Here is a 27,897-nt window from a genome sequence, read left to right as displayed (position 1 = left end):
GCTAGAGACAACCCTCACTTCTTTTTTTAAGATGGAAAAGCCATGAGCCTCGTTACGTTATTTTTAACATAAACCAATTACGTTATTAATTTTTTCAAACTCTAAAAAATGGAGAGCATTTAATCTTGTTAAATTTTATAAGAGCATTATTATTGGATTTGGGGCCACAATTGTGCTTGTGTGATTTATGAGATTCATTTTGGATTTTATTTTGATAATTTGAACATAAAAAATTAAATTAATTGAATATCGACGACCTTTTATCAAATCATATTTGTATTTAGTTTAATACATACATATTTTATATATATATATATATATATATGCTTTGATGAAGGAATTATTAGTACTTGATTAATTTGATTTTTTATAACTATATTCTTCTCGATATTTTTTAAAATTTGAACGATTCAAATCATCGAAATAAGATTCAAAATGAGTCTCACAAACCGCACAACAGCCATTGAAGTGCTTGATGCACAACAATGACACCATGTCCATTATTATTTAAGACAAAAAATTAGATCCACTTCTCTAAGTATCAACAAATTATATTACTTATATATCATTGGATCTAAAAATAAATTTAGAAAATAAAATTATATATCATTTTTCATTTTGTTATAATTAACACACAATTTTGAATACGTGTCACAATACAGAAATTTAAAACCATTGCTACATGGTTTACCCACCAGCAGACGGGCACCCACTGCATACAACAACATTAGAAGACTAATAAATTTAGAATTTACTCACAAAAATGAATTAATAGTTGAAATTCATTTAATTGTCTTACATGTCATCAAAGAAAATATTAAGAATTTCAAATATTTTATTAATATTTTTACAAAATATATGACATAAATGTAAACTCTACACTCATATAAAATATTTGATAAAAATATTAATAAAATATTTAAAAATCCTAACATTACCATCTCCTCAATTTAACTTTTATCATACAAATATATTCAAAATAAATTATAACTCAAACATTTTTGCAGCGGATAATTGTTTGCCTGAAGAGTGTAACACGATTCAATCACAAGTTTCCTACACGTGGCAACAGGCCCCAGCAATGTCAGCCACGTCAACCCTTATGCGTGTAACCCTCACAAGCACCCACGTCATCAAGCACACACCTCACCATCATCCCCTCACTCTTATATACCATCGATCCTGTCGTCCTGCATTCAATGTCCTTCCCACTGTGATCATCTAAGGCATCAAACGAGAGAGACTTGAGCCCTCAAAACATATCTGGGTTTTCCAATGGCTTCATCAGGTGGAGAAATACCGGGACTAGTGCCGGAGAAAGGAGAGCCGATTCCGCCGGGGAAGCCGATGTCGACGGAGCAGCGGTTTCTGGATAAAGGTGCTCAGATGATGCAGTCTCTCAAGCCTGTCAACCAGATCAAGCAGCACGTCTGCACCTTCGCTTTCTACAGCCAAGATCTCACTCGCCAGATTGAGACTCACCATTACCTCACCCGCCTCAACCAGGATTTCATCCAGTGTGCCGTTTATGATACCGACGACTCCCACGGTCGTCTCATCGGTACACCTCCCCCTCTCTCTCTCCTTATGTGTTTGTTTTGTGTGTGCATGTGTGGATTAATTGCTGTTTGGATATATATATATATATATATAAATATGAGCATTGACAATTGACAGAGACTCCATTCAATCACCCCCACAACTCTATTCATACGTGACGGGTTGTGATTGGAAGAAGAAAAAAAAAAAAACAAAACAAAACAAAACAAAAAATAGTCAATCAAAAAGAGAGGGTCAAGAGGGTGAGAGAAAATGAAATCTTAAACATTTTTATATATATATTTGTTGAGTAATTCTACTATACACCCTTCCTTTCCTTTTCATATTTATATTATTTTCTTTTTGGTTATGACTAATTTTACTAATGAGATTTTTTTATACGTTATATGTTGTTTTGTTATGATTTTTCTTTATAAATTAGAAGTCATGATATTTTACGCAATATGTTTATTATGTCTATGTTATTTTAATATGTTCAATTTTATCTCTTAATTTAACAGATTGAGTCATTTAATTCAATAAATAACGGTCGTTAGATTTGATGAACGAAAACTCAAACGATGTATCAATTTGATCCCTGCAGTTTACATGATGTACTCATTTGATTCCTGTCAAAATTAAGCAAATTAAAATAATAGTGATCAGATTGACACATTATGTAAATTATAGGAACTAAATTGACATGTTGTGTGAACATGTGACAACTTTCTGTCTAACAAACCTAACGACCGTTATTTATTGAATTAATATGTCACTATTCCTTAAATTAAGAAGTAAAATTGAGCAAATTAAAATAACAAAGATTAAATTATCACATCGTGTAAATTGCAGATACCATTTGCATAATTTACCTAATAAATTAATATATCTAACTTATTTGATTCAAAAAAGTTAACTAATGTGCTTGGTTACAATTTTATATTATAATATATTTCCCTTTTTTTAGTTGTTTAGCCTTAAAAAGTGAGATTTTCTTGAGTTATAATTTGTAGCATTTTAGCTTATTGGAAACTCTTAAATATGTGAAAAGGGTTTTTTTCAACCCAAGAAGTAGGAGCTCCAACATCACTCTAAGATTGGTTAAGAGATTAATATGTATTTGGAATCCTAGTTATTTTAGGCAACTTGTGTATTTTTTTCTTGTGTAATTAAATAATTATCTAAAAATATAAAATTCAATTTTGGTAAATTTTGGATGACCCATCATCTGATTTTTTTATTTTTTATTTTGGTACAATCAAATTGTTCCACAATTGTATTATACAGTTAATATCCGTTGGAAATTTACATACATCAAGCAACTTTGTATATCGTAGAAATATAAAAATATATATTCAAAAAAATAAAATAAATAAAATTTGTCATTTTTTGTTTTTATTTTTTATTTGTTTTTAGTAATTTTTTTTTCATATTTATTCACAAATATTTTAAAGTGTATCGCATCTAAAAAAAATTTAAAATTTGATTGAAATATGGAAAAGTTACTAAAGGCAAAATAAAAAAGGAACTAAAAATACTCAAAATTATTTTTCAAAAATAAAACCAAACATACTTATTTTTGTTAACAAAATTCTACCGCATACAATGTTCTCTGATGTAGATTATAACTAATGTGAATTAATTTTGTTGGTGAAAATATCAGGAAAATTATATTTTATTGATAAAAAATACAAAGAAAATGTTATACAAATAGATCAAGCTGAGGCACGGATATCTCATTTTTTTTAATGAAATCAAGCCCACTGCGGTAGGAAGAACCCAAATACCGATCGCAGCAGTCACGAAAATATGACTTGTCCCCTACAGAATACAACAGCCCGACTACTTTTTGTATGGTTCAGGCCAACTCTGCACAAGATAGTGAACCCAAAACTCCACTAAAAAAAAACTCTTCTTTGGCTAGTAATCTTTTAAGTATAAAAAATAGTTGGTGGAGAAAATAGTAAATGAGATGAACTATTTATAGGCCAGTAGGATTTTACAAATTTTACCAAAAAATAATAATAACCATTAAACTAGAGAAAAATGAGTGTCTCCAAATATTAACTCATCACCAAGTCCATGAACTTCAAATTAATCTTTATTCATAACAAGACAAAAGGTCCCTAAAAATTAATGAATCTCCATTTACCAAACAAAATAAGATTTATGAACAAAACTAAAAAAGTCACAAAAATAAATAAATAAATAAAAGATATTAAAATGGTCCCAAAAAAAAAAAAAAAAAAACTCTTCTAAGGTTAAAATGATGTAGCTTAGGTGTGGCAAGTTGTGAAAAATAAAAAAAAAAATTAAACACATCGTTGTGCGTATAGATCACTTATTCATAGAATCCGGATCCTCGGCCGCCCTACCCCGCAGCCCCCCAAAACGACGTCGTTTTGGGGGTTTTTTGTTTTTTGTTTTTTATTTTTTTTTTCCTTTTCTTCTTCTTCGTTCTTGCCTTCTCTCTCTTCGAACAGAAACTAGAGGGGAGGGGAGAGGAAGAGGGAGAAGAGGGAGGAAGGAGGAGGGAGGAGGCTGCGAGCTCGCCATCGCAGCTCATCGCCTCGCCGCCTGCCGTCGCAGCCGTCCGATCGTCGCCCGATCCAGCTCGTCGCAGCAGCTGCACCGCCGTCGCCTCCGCCTCCAGCCCTGCCTCCGCCTCCTCCTCCTCCTCCTCCTCCCCCACTGGTTATGGCCCCCTCCTTCCCTTCCTCCTCCTCCTCCTCCCTCCTCCTTCCTCCCTCGTCCTCTCCTTCCTTCCTCTCTTCCTCTGCGTTTTTTTTTTTTGAAAATTTGCTCCTAAAACGACGTCGTTTTGGGGGCTGCCAGGTATGGCGGCTGAGAATCCGGACTCCTTATTCATATGCCTTTACCTGTGGAAAATAAGAAATAAGTAAGGCGTCGTTTGGTTTTGACTTTTTTAGTTAGTTTTTTTATTTTTTTAATTTTTTTAATCTGAAATTTTTTTAGTCGTTTGGTATTCTTATTTAACTTTTTTGACTTCTTTTACTTTAGAATAACAAAATTGCCCTTAGTATAGAATGATACTTTTTTGACTTTTTATTTGTATATGGAATAATTTGATACTTTTGTAATTTTTTTGTCTTCTTGTGATTTTATAATTTTTTTTTTTTTTGTCTTTTGTAATTATATAGTCTAGAAGGAAAACCAAACCAAGGCTAACTATACTTCAACAAGTATTTATGGATAAAAAATACAAGTCTCATTTGACTTTTTAAAAATGCTAAAAAATACAATAATCAATAGATACACATTAAATTCAGGTCATGCGAATTCTCAATCATAAACCAAAAATCTGCCATAAAATGTTTTCCCTTAAACTTTCAATTTTGTAGGGATAACAGTTGATATTAGATTAAAAAAGTTTATTTTTTTTTTTTTTTTAAGTAAAATAGTCCAAACCCAACCTAAACTTTCTTCCCAAATGAATCCATACTAACCCACACAACCAATTTTTAGATGCCAATTTTTCACTTAAGAAGAACGATAAACTAGACGCTGATTTTATTATTATTTTTTTGAATTCTTACTTTATAACTTTCTTACATGTGCTCATGAGTAGGATTCGAACCAACCCTTCAAGATTACCGTAGAGAAGCTTCCCCTAAGAACTATATATTTCTTATTCTCCAGAAGTAAAAATACATAAGTAAAAAGACATATATTTCTTATTCTCCATAAGTAAAAATACATATATTTTATAAGTGATCTGATAGTATAGTAATGTACTTAGAATTTTTATTTATTTATTTTATCACTCCAAATTACCTCTCGACCTTAAAAATATATGTTTTAAGTCAATACAACATTATGTCACTTAAAAAATAAAAAAATAAATAAAAAAGACTCAGGAAGGCAAGTTTTTTATTTTCTGTGATTTAATAAAGTGATCACTAGACTATTAAACAACAAAAAATGAAAAACTTGCCTTCCTGGGTCGTTGTCTTCTTTTTTTTTTTTTTTTTTTCACAATCCTATTTATAGGAGAATTTTGGAGGGCTGGGCGCCTCAATTCAAGTCTCAGCAGGTGATATTTCGACGCTGTTTTTTGTTTCGACGCCGTAATTATACACTAGGGGTCTGTTTGGTAACGTTTATATTTTCAGTTTATATTTACAAAAAATTTTTAAATTGGTTTTTGTTTATTTTTAAAAAAACATAAACTACAAACGCATTTAGTAATTGACAAAATATTTAAAAAAATTTAAAAATATAAAAAAGAGTGAGAAATGGCAATTGGTGGCAAGTGGCGGTGGAAGACGGTGGGGGAAAGTGGTGACGGTGGGTGGTAGGTAGCGAGTGGTGGTGGGTGGGTGGCTGACGGTGGCGGGTGGTGGATGGTAGCGAGTGGGTGGTGGGTAGTGGTGGATGACAGGTGTTGGTGGGTGGTGGTAGTGGCGGCGGGTGGTGATGGTAGGTGGGTGGGTGACGGTGGCGGGTGGTGGGTGGTAGCGAGTGGGTAGTGGTGGTGGTGGTGGTAGGTGGTAGTGACAGGTGGGTGACGGATGGCGGGTGGTGGTGGGTGGGTGATGGTGGCGGGTGGCGGGTGGTGGCGGGTGGGTGGTGGTGGCCAGTGGTGGCAGGTGGGTGGCGGATGGTGGGTGGTGGCGGTGGGTGGTGGTGGTGGCGGCGACGGCGGGTAGGTGGCCGGTGGTGGTGGTGGGTGGGTGAGTAACGGTGGTGGGTGGTAGTGAGTGGGTGGTGGTGGTGGGTGGTGGATTGCGGGTGGTAGTAGGTGGTGACGGGTGGGTAGTGGTGGCGGGTGGGTGGTGATGGCGGGGGGTAATGGTGGATGGGTGGGTGGGTGGCAGTGGCGGGTGGTGGGTGGTGGGTGGTGGTTGCAGGTGGGTGGCGGATAGCGGGTGGTGATGGGTAGTGGCGGGTAGTGGTAGTGGTAGGTGGGTGGCTGACGGTGGTGGATGGTGGGTGGTAGTGAGTGGGTGGTGGTGGTGGGGGTGACAGGTAGGTGGTGGGTGGTGGTGGTGGTGGTGGTGGGTGGCGGGTGGGTAGCAGGTGGTGGGTTGCTGGCGGTGGCGAGTGGTGGATGGTGGTGGATGGTAGTGACGGGTGATGGATGGTGGTGGTAGTGGCGAGGGGTATGTGGTGGTGGCGAGTGGGTGGCAGGTAGGTGGTGATTGGTGGTGGCAGGTGGTGGTAAGGGGTGGGTGGTGGTGGCGGCGGAAGACGGTGGTGGAAAATGGTGGCGTGTGGTGTCTAGTGTTAGGTGGTAAAAAAAAAAAAAAAAAAACTAAAAACTCAAAACGGAAACACATTTTTTGAGTTTATATTTTTTGGCCAAATTTATAAACTAAGACTACTAATTTATAAATCAAAAATTTACCAAACAAGTTTTTATTTGAGTTTTTAAAATTTTTATAAATATAAATAGAAAATTAAAAACGTAAGTGTTACCAACGACACCTAGATAACTTGTCCACACATGGTTCTCACCTTTCATGTTTTTGTTATTTTATTACATTTTGACCTCAACTTATTTAATAATTACACTATCATCTTTTTGGATAATACACAATGAATCATAATTTTAAATTAAATTACATTTTATCACACATAATTGTAAAATTAAATCTACTTTTCCCTAATCATGATTACTTGATTTAATGTGATATTAAAATTAATTAAACATTTAGGGTGTCACAGTTTTTCTCGCAGTATAGCCTATTGTGCACTAGCATAGCAAACACCCTTTACTTTGTTATTAATACAGTGTTAACACACGTGATGATTATAAAAAAAAATATGAAAAAATTGTAGTCATTATAGCATTATTAAAAAATAAATATATGAACTTCATTTTTGAAATGTCCAACCAAAACTTACTTATTTTGCCCAAAAGCCTAGAAAAAAATATCTTATGCCCAGACATAGACCGAAAAAACCTCTTTCTCTGAATGCAAAGAGTGAAAAAAAAAAAAAAAAAAGGTTCTTTCTTATCAAGAGGCCAAAAAGCAATCATCTCTGAATGGAGACACTAGACAGGCTGAAATTTTATTTATATAAGAGACCAATAGATAAAAACTTTTTATTCAATGGCTCAACTAAAAAAATCATTATCCTAAGACGTTGCCAATATTAAAGCCTATAATTTTAGTTGCAATAATTGAAAATGAAAATAAATTTTAGATAAAAGATTCACAAATACAGAAAATTATTAAATGTTTGTGGCCAGATTCGTGACCAACAAGCTGCAACCCCTGAGGGTTGATGCTTTGATGGCTCTACGAATCACCAAGGAAGAAGGCCTCAGGGCCTATGCGAAGAGGTACTACGAGGTGTTCAACCGAATACCTGAATGCAACCAGGAAGTAGCAGTCGTATCCTTCAAGAACGGCCTGAAAGATGACTGCCCACTACGGAAATCTTTGGCAAAAACATTGCCAAAAAGCATGGAAGAACTCATGGCAAGGATTGAGAAATACGCCAGGGCCGAGGAAGATACATCGGGAAACAAGGAGGTGAAACAAGAAAAGGGAAACGGCTCGCCAAAGCGAGGCCGAATCAACAATGGACCGACCAAACAAGAAATAGAATTAAGAAATAAACAGGCAGTAACAACGGTATTCCGGATCCCAATCCATAAAATCTTAGATCGGATTCGAAATCAACCTTATTTCAGGGCTCCAGCAAGAGCACCAGGGGAATTCATGGGAAGGAACGTTGGTAGACGTTGCGCCTACCACAATGAAGAAGGGCATCCAACTCAAGGTTGCAAAGCCTTAAAAGCACACTTGGAAGACCTAGTAAGACAAGGCCTTCTGAGGGACTTGGTCGACGAGGCCAGAACGAGGGAAGAACAGGCAAGGTTGCCTCAAGCACCAGCGGCACCCCCTCCCCCAGCAGAGCTACCACAAGCAGGATAACCGAGGGTGGTTAATGTGATCCATTCAAGGGTCAACGAAAACGAAGTCAGAGGAGAAACCCAGAGGGTAAGACATTTACAGCATATCTACCAAGTCGGGGAAAAGAGACATCGGCCAGAAGAATGCCAAGGGCCAATGATAGCCTTTACTGAAGCCGACCTAGACCTGGTCCAACATCCGCATAATGATGCCTTGGTAGTATCCCTCCAGGTTGGGGAGTGCCAAGTAAAACGCATCCTAATAGACCAAGGCAGCTCCTGTGACATCATGTACGTCAGATGTTACAAAGAGCTAGGCCTTCACCCTGATGACCTAGAACAATCCAGCGGCCCGATGGTCGGCTTTAATGGAACGCCGACATGGCCACTGGGCGCAACAAGCTTGGAGGTACAAGCCGGCACTAAGAAAATCAGGACGGAATTCCTGGTGATTGACACACCCTCACCATACAACATCATCCTGGGAAGACCGTGGTTGCATGCAATGGGGGCAGTTCCCTCGACGTTGCATCAACTACTCCGGTTCCCAACAGAGCATGGGATTGAAGAAGTCAGAGGGGATCAACTACAAGCCAAAAATTGCTCCATGGCAGCAATAAAATCCACCTGTAGTATACGAGAGCCAAAGAAAGCAGAAGTTGAAGACGAGGACATGGAAGTCCTAGAAGACGTCGGGAAAGAGCCAGCCGAGAAAAGCGAAGAGGCGCTAAAGAAAATCCTCGTCCAGGAGGGCAACGAAGAACGGTTTTTTCTTCTCGGCTTAGGCTTAGCTAGAGAAGAAGAAAAAGAACTGGAAGATTTTTTAAGGGCAAACATAGAGGCGTTCGCCTGGACACCTTATGAAATGCCTGGTATTAACCCCGAGGTCACTTGCCACAATCTGAATGTCGACAGATCGGCAAAACCTGTGATTCAACGAGCCAGAAGGCCGACGTTAATGCACGTCGAAGCAGTCGAGGAAGAGGTAGACAGACTCCTTGAAGCCAGGGCCATCCGAGAAGTCCAGTACCCAACGTGGCTGTCCAACACAGTAGTAGTAAAAAAGAAGAATGGCAAGTGGAGAGTTTGTGTAGACTTCACCAGCCTCAACAAAGCTTGCCCGAAAGACAGCTTTCCTCTGCTCAAAATCGACCAACTGGTAGACGCCACCTCGGGACATGAAAGGATGAGTTTTTTAGATGCATACAGAGGGTACCACCAGATTGCTATGTACCCTCCAGATGAAGAGAAGACCGCGTTCATCACCCCGAAAGGCCTGTACTGTTACAGGGTAATGCCTTTTGGGCCTGAAAAACGCAGGAGCAACCTATCAGAGGTTAGTGACAAAGATGTTTAGACACCTGATTGGCAAAACAGTAGAAGTCTACATCGATGATATGGTCGTAAAAACCAAGGAATCAAAAGGTCATCTTGTCGACCTAAAAGAGGTCTTTGACATACTCAAAACATATCGGCTCCGACTCAACGCCTCAAAGTGCGCATTCGGAGTTGGGTCAGGTAAATTCCTAGGATATCTGGTAACAAGAAAGGGCATTGAAGCCAGCCCAGACCAAATCAAGGCCATCCTGGAACTACAGAGCCCAACATCGGCAAAGCAAGTTCAAGTGCTCACTGGAAGGGCCGCAGCCCTAAACCGATTCATCAGCAGAAGCTCAGACAAGTGCAGACCCTTCTTTAACCTGGTGAAAAAAGCCACAGACTTCCTGTGGACAGAAGAATGTGAAGCTGCCTTAGCCGACCTAAAAAAGTACTTGACCACAACCCCGGTCCTTTCTAACCCAATCCCAAGGGAGGAATTGTTTTTGTACTTAGCAGTCTCTGAACACGCAGTCAGTGCAGTGCTAATCCGAGAGGAAAAAGGGGAGCAAAAGGCCGTCTATTACGTAAGCAAAACTCTGGCTAACGCGGAAACAAGGTACCTACCACTGGAAAAATTGATGCTAGCCTTGGTAATGGCCTCAAAGAAATTGAGCCATTACTTTCAGGCACACAAGATTGTGGTTCTAACAGAGCACCCACTGAAGTCCTTATTACATCAAGGAGACTTAACAGGAAGAATAGCAAAATGGGCAGTAACACTAGGCCAGTTTGACCTAGAATTTAGGCCAAGAACAGCAATAAAGGGCCAAGTTTTGGCCGACTTCGTCGCAGAACTCACACCTGAAGCCATCACACCTCGGGCTCCGTCGAGCCAAGAGGAACATTGCCCCGACAAGCAAAAAGAATCCCAGTTAAAGACAAAAAAGCAAGAGAAAGAAAAGCTCAGACCATGCAGCATCTACATCGGCGATTCATTCAGACTATTCGTCGATGGAAGTTCAAACCGCCAGGGAGCAGGAGCAGGAGTACTGCTGATATCTCCAGATGGAGAAATTGTAGAACAGTCCATCCGTCTGGGGTTCAAAGCCTCCAATAATGAAGCAGAATATGAAGCATTAATTGCAGGGCTAAAGCTAGCAGCAGCAGCAGAGGCAGACGAGGTAATTGTTTTTTGTGATTCACAATTGATTGTTAACCAGTCAACAGGGGAATTTGCAGCCAGGGACGAAAGAATGTCGGCATATGCAAAGGAAGTCATCCGACTGGCAGCCCTATTCCAAAACTGCAGATTACTCCAAGTAAGCCGAGATGACAACACCCACGCCGACGCGTTAGCCAACTTGGCCAGCTCAATTCAAACTGGAAAAACAAGGACAATTATGATCGACTACATGTCGGCCCCGAGCATAGATAAACAAAGCATTGAACAAGAAGCAATGTGCGTGGGCCTTGGACCAAGTTGGATGGATGCAATCATTGCATTCCTAAAAGAGGGAAAGCTGCCAAAAGACCATAAAGAAGCACATAAAATTAGGCTGAAATCGGCCAGATTCAGTCTAACAGAGGAAGGCCATCTCTACAGGAGGTCCTTCACTGGACCACTTTTAAGGTGCGTACATCCTTTGCAGGTTGAAGATTTCCTTTACGAGATTCATGAAGGAATTTGTGGAAGCCACGCAGGGGGCAGATCGTTAGCCCACAGGGCCATTACCCAGGGGTATTGGTGGCCCTACATGCAAAAGGATGCCGAAGCTTATGTAAAGAAGTGTGAACAGTGTCAAAAGTTTGCACCTTTGATACATCAGCCAGCTGCCGACCTAAACCCAGTATCCAGCCCCTGGCCGTTTGCCCAATGGGGCATGGATCTGATTGGACAACTTCCCCAGGCAACTGGGCAGAGAAAATACTTGCTGGTAGCAACAAACTACTTCACAAAATGGATAGAGGCAGAACCTCTTGCCAAAATCCGAGATGTGGATGTCAAGAATTTTATTTGGAGAAACATAATCACCAGATTTGGGATTCCAAGAGCTATAGTTGCCGACAACGGAACACAATTCGACAGCAAACTTATCAAAAACTTTTGTGCAAAATTCAAGATCAAGAATTATTTCTCAACACCAAGTTTTCCTCAAAGCAATGGGCAAGCAGAGGCATCCAACAAAGTAATCCTGGATGGAATAAAGAAGAGGCTCCAGGCAGCAAAGGGAAAGTGGGTGGACGAATTGCCCAACGTACTTTGGGCATATTGAACTACGCCGAGAAGATCAACAGGAGAATCCCCATTCGCCATGGCATATGGCACAGAAGCAGTCATCCCATTGGAGATCGGCATCCCAGGGATCAGAACCCAGGGAGTAGAGAATGGCACCAATGACATACTCTTAGCCCAAGACCTGGATTTATTGGAAGAACGAAGAGAGAAGGCTGCGATTCAGCTCGCAGTATACCAACAACAGCTTGCCAGAGCTTACAACAAGAGAGTCAATCCAAGAGATTTTCAAGTTGGCGACTTAGTCCTAAGAAAAGTCGTCGGGAACAAGAGGGATCCCAGGGAGGGCAAGCTTGGCCCAAACTGGGAAGGACCCTACAGAGTTACTTCAGTACTTGGGAATGGAGCATATCGGCTTGAGGACAATGAGGGCAAAGCATTGCCCAGACCTTGGAATACTTGTAATTTGAAATTTTTCTATCATTAGAAAAACATCATTGTTTGGCCGATGTTATCAATAAAATCTTTTCAGAATCCTTTCAACATGATCGATTGATAAAGTTATGCATGGATGTTTTTGAAGACATATCAAACTCAAAGCTAAGCCGATGTTATTCCTTAATCCACTTGTTGAAATTTGTAGCAATTTACAAGTTGGAATTAAGCTGATTCCTTATCTTCACTTGTTGAAATTTGTAGCAATTTACAAGTTGAAGTTAAGCCGATGTTATTCCTTAATCCACTTGTTGAAATTTGTAGCAATTTACAAGTTGGAATTAAGCTGATTCCTTATCTTCACTTGTTGAAATTTGTAGCAATTTACAAGTCGAAGTTAAGCCGATGTTATTCCTTAATCCACTTGTTGAAATTTGTAGCAATTTACAAGTTGGAATTAAGCTGATTCCTTATCTTCACTTGTTGAAATTTGTAGCAATTTACAAGTTGAAGTTAAGCCGATGTTATTCCTTAATCCACTTGTTGAAATTTGTAGCAATTTACAAGTTGGAATTAAGCTGATTCCTTATCTTCACTTGTTGAAATTTGTAGCAATTTACAAGTTGAAGATAGGCCGAGGTTATTGCTTAAGTTCTCATAGCAATGTGTGGGTCGTTTAAACCCAAGGGAAGATGCTTAACACTTGTTGAAATTTGTAGCAATTTACAAGTTTATGTTAAGCCGACGTATGATCACCCGCCGAGGTATACAGTAAGTTACAGGTTAAAATAAAGGCTAAGTATATTGTTCATTACTTGTTGAAATTTGTAGCAATTTACAAGTAGGTAGGACTAAGCTTACTATTTAATACTTGTTGAAATCTATGAAAAGACTGCAGGACAGTATCTTGCCGAAGTAAAAGTTTCATGGTTATACCCGAGGTATGAAACCCCGAGGAGATTGCATAAAGAAAGCAACATGAGGAAATATGCAAAAATTTTCTAAGCACAAGACTATATATCACAAGATTGAAACATTCAAGGAAAGAACTGTTGCAGTTACATATTGAAGAAGCCACGTCGGCCAAAAGAAAGAGTTCTGCATTACCCAGAAAGTACAAAGTGCAAAGTACAGAAAAAAGAAGGAAAAAAAGTACAAAAAACATTTTCAAGATTCTTCAGTATCAGCCACTGCAGGAACGGGGACCTCGGACGATTCAGGTGGAATCTCCTCGGCCACTTTCTCCGCTTGTATTTCGGCATCTATCTCTGCCAATGTTGTGTCAAGACTTCTTTCAGTCAGAAGGAGGTCAGATGATAGATACCCTTGAACAGACTCCCTGGGCACTTCCTCAGCATCATCACCCCCCTCATCTTGCGTTAAGTCCATAACCAGCTCAGCAGGAGGAGGGGACTTGACTTCGGCAACACTCTTGGGTTTTCTCACCAAGGCCTCACCATCATATTTTTCTTCATCTTCCTCCTCGGCCTCGGACTCTGATTCACCTTCAGGAGGAGGTGGAGGAAATGGTAACGGAATAGCGTCGGCCTGACGCAATGGCGAGTCAGCAGGAAGGTCAAGCTTCTTTATCAAGGATATCCAACCAAGGGAAAATCCCCTGTTGCATGCCTGCCTGACTTGAAGCTTGTAGTCCTCTGCGACGTCGGCCATACCTTGAGCATAGGCCTTTTCATCGGCCTCTTTGATTTCGACCTCTTTAGTGGCCAGAGCTTGCTGGAGTTCTTTCTCCGCTTGAGCCTTCTGAACCTCGGCCTCTCTTTTCTCGGCCTCAGCAACCTTTTTAACGGCCTCAGCAGCCTCGGCCTTCTCAAGAGCTAGAGTTTGAACCTTAGTTGCAGCCTCGGCTTGATCCTCCAATTTTTTCATTTTTGCTTCAAGAGACCTAATCTCTCTCTTCATAGAAGATGCTTCCCTCTTCATATCAACCAACCTTTGACGATTTTCAAAGGCTTGCATGGAAAATGAGTGGGCATGCTGAATGGCCTGCAAAAAGAACAGAAATGTGAGACAGTACTCTCAGTGAAGAACGGAAGAAAGAATCACAAGTACAGACAGAAATACTTACTTGAGCAGAGTGTTGGAGCATCAGAGCGTAATTTTCATACTCACTAAACTTGGCATTTCGCTCCAAGTCATTTGGTAGAAGAAGAGCAGTGCTAAGGGCGACAGCAACGTTGATGTCATCAGCACTTTCACTAGCCATGATAGGCCTATCCTCCAGGGATAGATCAGGGGCCCAGGGGACGTCGGGCTTCTTCGAAGCCGAGGTCGTCGCAGACGATGACCTTGGCCTCTTTGTTTGTGTAGACCCTGAGGGTTGGCCCTCAGCAGACCTTTTGGCTGAAGTAGAGGCTGATTTTTTGCTTTCAGCTAGCTTCGAAATCGGCAGAGCATCCTCAGCCTCGGCATCTGTAGCCTTGGCCTTAGGCTGAGCCTTTTTTACCCTCTTCGGTTTGGGTGGAAGCATTGTTTGCATTGGTGCGGCTTCGGCGTCAGTTGGAATGTCGGCAAGAAGATCTTGGACGACAGGCCTTGGACGAACCATTTCGGCTGTTTTTACAAGCTTTCTTCGGCGTTTACGTTCTGAAATTGGTATTAAGTAGGGGGCCGAAGTTGATGGAAGATCGGCTGGGTCAGATGTGGATTCTTGATCTGTTCGGGATGTAGAAGCAGTTAAGGTTGTGGCTGTAGGTGGAGAAAGGCTCTTTTTCCTTTTTCTTGGGACGTCGGGTAAGGTGGATTTGTATGTAGGGATGAAGTTTAGTAATACTGGGGCTTTTCATTTATGGATTGGGAGGCCGAGAAGTGTTTTCAGATCTGTTCCTGGGAAGAAGGATTGGCGAAAATTTTTCGGTGGCTGATGAAGATCTGCAAAGAAACAGACGTCAGAAATAAAGTATTAAAGTCTTAAGTAAAAACAACTAAGTGTTGACTCAGGGCTCTTACTCTTGCCCTCTATAAGTGTTCGAGGAAGAGGGTAGAGGTGGACATCTTCATCTGGGCCAAATTCCCAATTTCCAGAAGCAATGAGAAAATCATCTCCAGCCCCCTTGTTGGAGTCTGGGAGGTCGGCTATAATTTTGTACTGAGTGGATCTCGGCTTAAAGTAATAGACAAAACCCCTATCCTTCAGATCGAGAGGGCACATGGTATAACAATATTGAAGGTCGGCTAGGGTGATTCTAAGGTTTTCTTGCCTAGCTAAGGCAATAATACCGTTAATTACCCTATAGGAGTTGATAGTAAGTTGCATAGGGTTCAGCTTATAGAAATGGAGAACTTGACGAAAAAGGGGATCGAGTGGAAGCCGAAGTCCACATTCGGTAAAAACAACTATTGGAAAGGGCATTGTATGATCTGTGGGCACGATGGTATCATTATCCCCAGCCAATTTAAGATGAACATCGGCTGGGATAGAGAATTCTTGCCTAAAGTATTCAAGTTTTGTTGGGGTATTCACCCTATGCCTCCACATACCCATTATGTTGGCTTAAACTAAGAGGAATATGTTTCAGAAGGTGGGCGTTTTTCAGGTTTCCCTAAAGATTAAGGGTTCTACAGACAAATCCCAAATCTATAAGGTATGAAGATAAAAATCGAGGGCACAGATCTAGGGCAGATACAAAAAAGAGAAAACAAAGATGAAGTTTCAGATTCAAGAACAGAGGTATAGTTCTCAGAAACAATAGAAATACAGAAAAAATCAAGGACAACGGCAAAGAGAATGATGAAAAAGCATAGAAGTTCAAGGTAAAAGCCACAAATTCAAGATACAAATAAATCCAAGACCTCGAACAAGATCAGTAATGGCAACAGACAGACAAAAGCACATAAAGAGAATGGAAAAATTAAAGAAGAAGATCTTACCAGGACAAATGAAGCCAAGGCTGTGCTCGCCGAACTCAGAAATTGATTGCAACAGCAAAGAGGGCTTTTGCAAGAATTAAGAGCAGTTCCAGAAGAAAGAATGAGGCAATGGCAGATTCAAAGAAGAATGAGCTTTTCAGAGAGAGAAGGAGCGAGAAGATGGAATGCAAAAGTGAAGAAAAGATAGAGGCAAAAGAAAAGTTTTGTCAAAAATATGAAACGGCGGCAAAATTAGGGCAATCATTACGCCTAGGGTAACGCACGCGTCAGACGGCGCAGATGAAATGAACAGACAGCTTCAGGCGCGTCACTAACACGCTCCAATAAAGACGAAACACGTAAGAGAAACAGTTAGAGATGCATGACAGCTCATGCGCATGGGAGAATACGATCAAAGCCTTGTTCTCCGAAGAGAACACGTCGGCTGAAAGTAGATAAACTTGACAAAATAGTTTTTGAGCCATTACTCAGGAAAGAAGCGATAAAATTTCAGAATAGGTTCCATCACCTCAGAATGCCGAGGTAATAGAACCTAGGGGGCAGTTGTGGGGATATATTTTCTGTATACCAACACGTGGCATGGTGACGCCGACGTGTCAGCCGAGGTGCCACGTGCCCTGGTAGTTTAAGCCGAGGTAATCTCGGAGAAGCCGAGGTCATCTCCGAAGATATCGGAATCCGAGATATGGGGCAAGAGTCCTAAGGCACAAAGGGGATTGAACCAAGATAAGGATAAAACTCTCAAGGAGTTTATCTATATCACTTAAAAGAGTCCAGAGTAAACAGTGAACTAGAATCCATAGAAGTCATACTTCTAGTGGGACTTGGATTGAGTATATTATAAAAGAGAGGCACCCCCATGGGTCTAAGGTATATAACATATACTTTAAGTATTCAATTTAGTACTTGATTATCTTTGAGAGATATACTGACTTGATCGTCGGAGTGCCCCCGGGTGGAAGAACCACCGCCGGAGCTTTTTCTTTCTGTTTCAGGTTACTTTAGCCATCTGTTCTGCTTGTGCTCTCCAGCTGATCACTAAATGGGCAGTGTGGTCAGATTTCACCCACACAGAAATATATAATCTCGCTTATATATTTGTTTTGTATTCTTAGTCGTATAATTAAAAAATTCATCAATTTTGATAGATAGAATGTCCATTAGATTCTAATTTAGATAACAAAAATTGCAACAAAATAATAAAATGCGAGTCTTATGAATTAATAATCTTAATCATATGTAGAATTCAGCCAATCAAATAACAACTTATTACATAAAGATTATTGATGTTTAGGATTTTTCCTATATTTGGGTACATCTTAAGGGTAAAGGCCTTGAAATGATACTAATTAATTGCTAGCATTATAAACCAAGTCATCTAATGCTATTAGGCTATGTTTGTTTGGGCGGACTGGATTAGCATTCCCATGACTAATAGCCCTAGGACTACGAATTTGTTGGATTATGTATCCTATCTTAACTAATAGTCAAGTTTAAAATAATTAGTCCGTACTTCAATTGTTTAACCAAACATCGGATTAATAATTTTATTGGATTATTAGTCCAATCCCAAGCTTATATCCACCCAAACTAACATGGCCTTAAGATATTGTATTCTCGTTGATAATTTTTGTACAGGGGTTGAATACATAATAACAGACGGTATATTTGAAACATTACCGCCTGATGAGCAGAAGCTTTGGCACTCCCATGCATATGAGGTCTGCACCGACTCCAATTTTTTTCTTCATCTTTTCTTTTTTGAAAAATATATGTTCTAGTTATGCATCTACTTTAGTAAATTACATATATAACATTATTGTCAAGTAATGTGAGTATTGCTGGTTCAGATCAAATCAGGCCTTTGGGTGAATCCTCAGGTCCCAGAGCTGGTTCTAAAGCCTGAACTTGAAAATCTCACCAAAACTTATGGTAAATTTTGGTGCACCTGGCAAGTTGATAGAGGTAAGTGGATAATAAATTTGGGTCTCTCTCTCTCTTAGATGATTTGACTATCAGATTAGCAAGATCGAGTAATGTTATTCAAATAGAAAAATTATACAATGTTTTTGTAAAAAAGTGAGATGGTTGAATTGGAATTTTTAACTTCAACAAAACGCTTCCTTTCATCAAGATTGCTCTTAATCTTAGGAAAAATTACACTAGTCTCGATATTTTGCTCATTGTATCAATTTTTAGTATGTGTTGTTTTCATTGACTCAATTTTAACTCTAAATTTTAGTTTTTGTCTCTAATTTGTCCAATTTTGATGATGGCAATTGATTTTTTTTTAATTGAAGTGGAACACGAGCGTAGCATGACATTCTTTAAGGGAAAATTTGAAAAATGGCATTTTAAGTTATAATTTGACTAAAATTTTAAAGGGCTTGATGCTGATGCTCTTAGCAAGTGAGGAGTGTTCTTGAGTAGAGGAAGAGAATAGTTGCGATGTTGGTGAGAGAAATATTTAAATAGTAATATTACAAATATAGAGTTGACTATCCTGATTTATCGTATTGTGATTCAAATTAAATTACTCTACGCGTGGATCTCATATTATACAAATTCAATCTCAATCATATATTTCCATTCGGGATAATTAAAGTGGGATTCATAGACTTATTCATATTTAAATGGATGATTTTTGTCTACAGAATTAGCTGCGTGGGATGCATGTGTGCTACTTTTGTTTGAAAAAAAAAAATTAATAGCAATTTTATTGGATCGATTGGAAACATGAACTAAAATTTAGTGTTAAAATCAAGTCAATTAAAGCAACATGGACAAAAATGACTAATTCTAAAATATAGAGATCATTAGTATGATTTGGTTTTAATTTCAAGGGGTGATTATTAAAAAAAAAAAAACCCTCAAAGTTTGACATTTGTAACAAAATAAACTTTAAACTTTTGATTTTTTTTTTCAATTTAAACTATTCACATAAAAATCGACGGAAAAATAGTATTTTAATCATTAAACTTGAATTTAATGACTAGGGTTAGTCCTCAAAATAATATTTGATTTGTTTTCAATTTAAATTATTTATGTACACTTATATTGATTTGAAAGATTAAAATACTATTTTTTATTGGTTTTAGATGTTTAGATTGAAAAAAAATTAAAAATTAAGGTTTAATAAATTGATAAATTAAAATTTCAAGATTTATTTTGTTATAAGAGTCGAGTGGTAGAGTTTTTCACTATTTTTTCAGGGACATATTACAACAATTATAACACACTACACACATGGTCAGTATTGTGCTATTAGAATATTTCTTTGCCTCTTCCTGAGCTCTTCCTTCGGGGGAAAAAATACTATGAATGGATGTTCTTATAATTTAGCAAGAATAAATCATGATTTGTGGTGTAGGTGATAGGCTTCCTCTAGGTCCACCTTCATTGATGATGTCCCCACAACCTGTGAACTTGGGCAAGATAAGGCCACACTTAGTTGAGAAGAGGGATTGCAAGTACAAGATCTCAATTGATGATCTAAAGATGTCAAGAGTGGAGATTGAAGAACCAGAATGGATCAATCCACAAGCAGACAACTGGAAACAGCATGGAAAGGGCTTTGTTATCTTGGTTGAGCCAATTGAAATGAAGAAGATGGCACCTTTTCCGTGAAAAAGTGCCTAACATGGAGAAAAAATGGACTTCGGACTCCTACAATAGTATAAACATGTAGTATTATAATATCTGCTTATTCATTTAATCAAAAATGATCCGTAGCTCGAATGCGTAAAGCTCGAATGACCCAAATGGTACGAAAAATATTATCTTACTGGTAAGAGAATAAAAAAAAATCCTAAAACGACGTCGTTTTGGGATTTTGAGGCTCGAATATAAGTTCGGAACTCTCCACCATGAATTTGGGCATGTTGTATGAAAGTGGTTGCACTATATGTAGTATATATGCGTCATGCAAATTTTTTTATTTTATTTTATTAAATTCTCTTCTCCCATCTCCATTTATCTTTTGATATTGCTTACTCGTCCCGGAGCAATTTGTCAATCCTTATCTACATGTATGTTTTGATATTACTTATCATTTTACGGGCAATCTGTCAATACTGTGCAGTGATTGGAAAAATATTTTAATTTCTAGTTTGAAAATAAAAGATTCGCAACTTAGATATTCATATAATACAACAAATGTTATCAAGTCATTAGTAGTCAAAAACCTCTCTCCCAAAACCTCCACCTCCGGGCCTCACTTTTGGCCGGCCGGGCGACCGCCGCCTTTTCCTATGGTGGTCGGCTGGCCCAGCTCTCTTTTGTGTTTGTGTGCTGATTTTTGCTTTTAATAAACTTGATTCCCACAATTGCTTTCCACTTTGTTGCCTTTTTTGTTTCATCAGGGGTGCTTGGGGTTGTTTTGTTTTGTATCAACAAGGGGTTGCTTGTTTTGTTGCCTGTTTTGTTTCAACATTGGGGCTGCTTGCTTTGTTTCAATAGGGATGCTTGGGTTAAGGGTCAAAACAGAGTAGAAGGAGGTCGGTGTTGGACCGGAATAGAGGATGTTCAGTTCTGGTTGGATCTTCACTTGGGCGCTCTTTTGCGAGTGGGAGTTGGAGGGATGAGCTTGGGTTCGGATCTATGGAGTTGCTTCGGTGCGTTGTTTGGGGGGTAACATGGGTGTTGAAGTTGATCTAGATCTATCCCAGATTTCATTCGAGCGCTCCTTTTCAAGTGGGAGTTTGAGAGGTGAAATTCATCCAGATGTTTGGTGGTGTCTCGGCGGTTGTTCGATGTTTTGGGTGGTAATGGAAATGGCAGTGGGCCTTGTCCGGCTGTGGTGATGGTCGTGTGCTGTGTTCAGCTATGGCAGTGCTCAGTCCCAATCACACCCACAGTTGTGGTAGTGGAGATGGCAGTGGGCCTTGTTCGTGGTTTTGATCTCAGCGGTTGTGTTCTGAGCAGGGAGGTTCCGATGCAGGTGTTTGCTTAGAAGTTGGCCCTTAGGTGATGTTGCTGGGCGTGGGTTCCAGGTGGTGTTGCTTAGAAATTGGTTGAATGCGGGTGGCATGGGTTCCAGGTGGTGTTTGATTAGAAGTTGGCCCATAGGTAGTGTTGCCGGGCGTGGGTCTTGGCTTTGGTGAATAAAATATTTGGGAGGTGTGGGCATTGGCTCTGTGGAAAGTGTTGGTACAGTGGTATAGAGTTGCTGGCTATGGAGCTTTCCGGCCGGTGAATATTCTCGGTAGGTGTAAAGCTCAGGTGTGGGAGTGTAGCACAGGTGAATATCCTCAGAGGAGCGTGCAGCACAGGTGGAAAGCACAGGTGGGTGCTGGGTGTTGTCAGGCGTAGGTGTGCAGTAGGTAGGCGTTGGGAGTTGACGCTGCACAGGTGGTCAGCTTTAGTTTGAAAATTAGCAGTGGGCGGGAAAGCTTTGGTGTTTGGTGTTGGGTTTTGATTTGGCTTGGTCTTTGTGGCCAGATTTTGTGGGTTTCTTGTATTTTATTTTTAGTTAAGTCATTCTTAACTTCTTTTTTTTTTTGTATAAAAAAAAAAATTCGTGAGGCCGAGGCATTGGTTGTATGGATGCGAGTAGTAGTAGTAGGGGTAATTTGTACTTTCCGAATCGCTCTCGATACATGCCATCTTCTTGTACCTTTGATTTCATGTTGTTAATGAAATTTTTACTTTGCCGATCAAAAAAAAAAAAAAAAAACTTAGATATTCATATATATATATATGATATATAATAGTTGTTCTTATTTTGATGTATGTTTTGATATTACTTATCATTTTAGGAGTAATTTGTCAATACTATGCATAATTTGAAAAACATTTTAATTTCTAATTTAAAATACAAGAGTGGCCACTTAGATATTCATATATATGATATATAATAATTGTTCATCTGTATATTGTGGTGGGTTCAATTGTTGCTAGTTAATGAGGTCAACTTTATCTAAAAGTGTACATAAAAAAATTAAAAACTATGAATCCATCTTTTAAATTTTAGGAATTAGTGTTCTGTTCCTCTTCTTTCTTTTTCTTTTCTTTTTTTTTTTTAATTTTTTTATATAAATGAAATTTTGATATGTACTAAACTATATATTTTGCACGTCCTCTATTTCTTAAATTAAATTGTCCAAGAATTTTTGCCTCATTTGGCTCCAGGTTGTGATATTGTTTGCCGGTAAGGATTTTGTTTGCCGGTAAGGATTGTGGCTAGTGCTTGGCCTTATTCTTAAGTGAAAATGGAAAAAGTCTAAACCTAAAGGCTTCATCAATGACATTTTGGAATTTCATTGTAGAACAAGTTTCTAAAAACTCACTAAGATGCTTGTAAGGATCTTCATTACTAAGCCTATGGAAGGATGGAAGCATTTGAATGATGGTGGCCCTAATCTCATAATGGGTTGCGTCGTCAATTGAATGCAAGATGTTGACACATCAACAGTAGGGGTGAAGTGTGCCTTCAGTGGTCTAGGTTAATCTTTTAATGCTTCAGTCATTGCTACAATCGGTTTAGATTTCCGAAAACTTCTAAGGGTCTGCTCTAGATCAGGGTCGTACACCAATTTTGGATGACAAGAATGATGACTATGCATACAAAACACTTGCTTCTTTTTCTTTTTCTTTTTTAATGTACAAAAACACACATAAACTAGCTAAGTAGGCGGTAGTCTAAAAATATAATAAATTAAAGTGTGATAAAATAAAAGGGGGTATAAGACCTCCCCAAAAAAGAAAATAAATGTACAAAAAAAAAAACATAAAATTAAATAAATAAATGTTAGTAGTCAGAAGTTAGTAATCACTAGTATTTATTTGTCCTCCAAGTTGTATGTCCAGCAGTGGTAATTAATCCACAAGTGTCTAGCACAGGTAAATAGTCCACAAATTATATATTCAGTATGGGTATCTCTTTTCTGTGTCACAGTATCAAAATTTTGTTTTTGTTTTTATTATTATTATTATGTTTTTTTAATTATTTTTTATATTTTTTTCTGCAAAAGAAACCAAACTCAAAATTTTATTTATTTATTTATTTTCAAATTCACATGCATAAACAATTAAAAGCTATACAGAAAGAAATGTTAGAAATAAGAAAAACTAATTGAAATTTCTAAATTAAACAACTTACTAGTAATCCCCAGCAACGGCATCAAAAATTTGATATGGTCGTTTGCACACAAAAATATATTAATTAAAACTAAGTAATAACCACTACTCCGAAGTATAACTGTTGAGAATGGATGTCGAACCACAGAAATTATGAAAGTTGACGTTAATTTGAAGATTTTTGACTGGAGGATGTAGAATAATAAAAGAAAAACCTTAAGCTTAGAATCCACTACTAATCTTATAATTGGGAGTTGTTCGTATTTAGATCGGAAAATTATTGAGATGGGTACTACGATGTGTCTTGGTTAGGACAAATCACTTAAAAAGATTTGTATTTTAAAATTAGAAAGTCACGAATCATCTTCGCTTAGCATTGATCGCCACAACTAAACTAAAGTTGATGCACTACTCCGTCTTACTAGGTATGATTCATCTAATAATTTTATTATACAAGTATAAAAATCATTTGTATAACATATATTAATGACCAGTGAACACATAATTTGATAAAATAATATTTGCATAAAAATCTAAGTTATACAATAGTACCCAAATCAATTAAAAGTCTACAAAACTAAATACAAACTACATGTAACATGCCTGGGGGGATCCTAACTACATATATCAGATAGGGATCCTAAATTTGTTTCTAGATTTTGGCATAGTTTGCAGGAGGCAATGGGAATAGAATTGAGATTTAGTACATCATTTCATCCACAAACCAACGGACAAACCGAGAGAACGATCCAGATCTTAGAAGACATGCTTCGTATGTGTGTATTGGATTTTCAGGGAAGTTGGGAAACTTATTTTCCATTGGCTGAATTAGCTTATAATAACAGTTTTCATGCGAGTATCGGTATGGCACCATATGAGGCACTAGAAGGTAGAAAGTGTAGATTGCCAGTTTGTTGGATAGAGGTTGGTAATAGAGCTATTTATGGGACTGAACTTGTGCAGGAAATGACTGAGAATATCAAAATCATCCAGCAAAGGCTCAAAACTGCACAGAGCCGACAGAAAAGCTACGCCAATCAACGAAGAAGAGACTTAGAGTACAAGGTGGGAGATCATGTATTTATCAAGGTGATCCCAATGAAGGGGCATATGAGATTTGGTAAAAAAGGGAAAATTGACTCCTCGCTACATTAGGCCGTTTCAGATCCTTGAGAGGTTGGGTCATGTTGCTTATCGTATCGCCTTGCCGCCGAGAATGGAACAAATGCATAACGTTTTCCATGTATCCATGCTTCGTGGTTATCTTAGAGATCCGTTCCATATGATTGATTACCACCAGATTGCTCTAGACAAGGATATGATGTATGAGGAATGGCCCGTGCAAATCATTTATCGGCAAGTGAAGCAATTGAGAAACAAAACTATCCCGATGGTGAAGGTCGAGTGGAGAGAACGTTATGGGAAGGAGGCCACTTGGGAGAAAGAGGAAGAGATGCAGCAACAGTATCCGCATTTGTTTCCGTCTGAAGGTAACTTAAGTTTGGAGAATCAAACTTTCTAAGGGGGAGAGAGACTGTGACGACCCTGACCTCCAAACTAGTACATTATATAATTTAAATAAGTTTAATTGCATGATTATGTGTTTAATTGCATAATTATCTGTTGATATATGGAATATCTGTTTAAATTGATAACTTAGAGTCGGAAATTGGGAGCCTAAACGGCTTCAGAAACTGAAATTGACTAGCCCAATAGGCTAATTAGAATATTTAGAATTTTATGGAAACTTTAATTGATGTTTGATTTGGATCAAAATAATTAGAATAAACTGATTGAATTAGTTAGAGTTAAGCCTAATTAATTAATCTTAACCATACTTGATTAGGCTAACTTAATCACATCCTATATAAGACCCAAATTAAGCTTATGAGCTCATTTTATATACACACTCAGCTGAGAATTGAGAGAGAGGAGAGGAGAGTTCAACATTTAGAGAGGGAAAGAGGAGAATTGTAGAGAATTAGTGGAAGATTCAAAGATTGGAGCCATAACACACTTGAACTCAACACTAGGTATGGCATTCATCACTAATTCATGTAGTTATGGCATATAGTAGTTGAATTCCTCTCATTTTTGAACTCATTGGCAAGTTATTGGAGAAAAGAAGCTATGAGTATCATGAAAATGGAAGAATAGAGTTGAATTGCTTACATGCATGCATAATTTGAGTTAGAATTCATGAAATTCTTACATGCATGGCACATTTACACTTTAATTTGGAGAACCCTTCATGTTTTCATGCTTCTCATGCCACTTGATCATATTTTGAACATGTTTTGGAGAAATGTACACTGAAATTGAGTTAAACTTATTTTATGAATTGAGGTTGGAGTCATTGGTTGGGAAATTACAATGATTTTGAATAAATGGGTTCAAATTGGAAGTGTCTTCATGTTATATAGTGACTCTCCACGTTTTTACACCAAAAACACAAGATTTGAAGCTTTGAGTACCATGTTTGAACTTCAAACACAGTTTTGGAAATTCCAGAATTCGTGCTGTCCGCTCGAGCGTGGAATTTGGGCTCCCAAATGTTTCTGAAATTTTACAGTCCGCTCGAGCGACCAAAGTGACGCTCGAGCGAGGACCCTTTTTCTCAGTCTTCCGCTTGAGCGACCATTGAACGGGAATTTATGTATCTAGTACTTTTACAGACCACTTGAGCGACAGAAGTTATGCTCGAGCGATCACATTTGTTTTTGAACCCCTGCTCAAGCATAGAAAGTTACGCTCGAGCGGAGACCCTGTTTTCAGCAAAATTTTACCAACTCTTTTAAGTGCATATTTGTATCCTCATGCCACTCCAAGCATTCTTAGGCACCATTTGGACTTCGATAATCATACAATAAGTTAGAGACGCATAAAGAGAATTGAATTAAAATGAAATGGAGTTTCATTTGTACTTTGTTATGTGCTTCGTTTACGTGGACGTCCAAGGCTTAGTGTCACCCGAAACCACTGTGAGTAATAACGTTATAAAGATATGTTCAAATTATCTTTATTTCCGAAAATGTTATTGCTATCAAAATGGATATGTGGTTGATTGAATGAATTCTTAAAATGATTTGATAATTGATAGCATGACTTAGTGAAATGTTATGTCTTTAATGAATAAAGTTCTGTTTTGAAATGATATTGTGGCATCCATTGAATATAGGCCCTTACTTGAGGGTAACAATACCATGGCTAGGCCCTTGCCTGGGGGTAACAATACCATGACTAGGCCCTTGCTTGGGGGTAATAATACTATGGCTAGGCCCTTGCCTGGGGGTAACAATACCATGGCCAGGCCCTGCCTGGGGGTAACAATACCGTGGCGAGTATGATACGTTATCATTGGAATAATATTTGTCACTTCATGGATGTACCACATATAATGTTATGAATGGCTTTGTCATTGCAAAGAGATGCTGTTATTACTAATCAAAATGTTTTGTTGTAAATTTGATCTAATATAGCGAATATCTCCCTTTGAAAATGATTTAAGATTCATTTCGAAATTGTAAGACACGTTTTTGTACTATTGTCGAACTTCATTCATTTAATATCTTTATTCTGTTATTATTCATTGGGCTCTAGCTCACTATTTATTTATATATGTAATTATAGGTGGGCAAACTGAGCATCAGAGTTGGATAGCCTTGAGTTTACCCAGGTCAGCCTTTTGTGGAGTTTCCAAGTGAAGTAATCAGGCTTGGGTGGAGCCATGCTTGTCAAACCCCTTTTATGTGGTTTAATGGTTTTGTATTTGTACATAGTTGGGGTTGTATTTTTGTAAGACATGAATTTGTACTCATGTTGGGTGTAACTCGAAACAATACCTTGCTTAACATGTTTGCTCTCCTCATATATGCACGGCTCAATGGATGAATTCTATAACATTTTAGACTTCTGCTAAGCCACGTGCTTTATATTAATGGTTTATTTGTTTGGAGGCCGTAGGTAATCTATGATTGTTGGCCGGTCATGACGCTAAACCTATGGCGAGTTTGGGTCATGACATTACGGGTCCGGACACTACGGGTCCGAATTATGTTCCGTCAATTCTCACACGTCCTATTTGTCATGGGGGAACTGTCCGTGTGAGCCACACGGTGGTTCGGGGGCTGTTTTGAATTTCCGTTCCCGAAACGCCTTTTTTTGACTAAGTTTAGGGCGTTTTCAGCTCTAACTCCCAACCTATGGGTTCGAATTACGTTCTGTCAATTCTCACAAGTCCTATTTGTCTTGACGAAGCTATCCGTGTGAGCCACATGGTAGTTCGATGGCTGTTTTGAATTTTCGCCCCCAGAAATCCCTTTTTCAACTAAGTTTAGGGCTTATTCGACTCGAACTCCCAACTTACAGGTCCAAATTACATTATATCAGCTGTCACAAGTCCTATTTGTCATGGGAAAGCTGTCCGTGAGAGCTACATAGTAGTTCGGGGGCTGTTTTGAATTTTCTCTCTCGAAAGCCCTATTTCGACTAAGTTTAGGCTGTATTTGGGTATAACTAT

General features: G+C 38.6%; 2 protein-coding genes across 2 annotated transcripts; both read left to right on the top strand.

The window, feature by feature from the left end:
- The first annotated feature begins 1,171 nt into the window (after window positions 1–1,171).
- On the top strand, window positions 1,172–21,769 carry LOC114314125 (oil body-associated protein 2C). Its single transcript, XM_082887537.1, has 4 exons — window positions 1,172–1,561; window positions 17,940–18,022; window positions 18,152–18,266; window positions 19,672–21,769. Exons 1-4 carry the CDS (start codon window positions 1,276–1,278, stop codon window positions 19,926–19,928), a joined length of 741 nt encoding a protein of 246 aa, XP_082743663.1. The 5' UTR covers window positions 1,172–1,275; the 3' UTR covers window positions 19,929–21,769.
- A 2,473-nt stretch (window positions 21,770–24,242) lies between these two features.
- On the top strand, window positions 24,243–24,900 carry LOC145799714 (uncharacterized). The gene is made up of 2 exons (XM_082889344.1): window positions 24,243–24,467; window positions 24,679–24,900. The coding sequence occupies exons 1-2, from the start codon at window positions 24,243–24,245 to the stop codon at window positions 24,898–24,900; spliced, it is 447 nt and encodes a 148-aa protein (XP_082745470.1).
- Window positions 24,901–27,897: the final 2,997 nt, after the last annotated feature.

Source organism: Camellia sinensis, chromosome 9, assembly GCF_055761805.1.
Source record: "Camellia sinensis isolate YWXY chromosome 9, ASM5576180v1, whole genome shotgun sequence".
NCBI classification, from domain to species: domain Eukaryota; kingdom Viridiplantae; phylum Streptophyta; class Magnoliopsida; order Ericales; family Theaceae; genus Camellia; species Camellia sinensis.
Note: the sequence above shows the minus strand (reverse complement) of the source record. Positions and strands in the feature narration are given on the sequence as shown.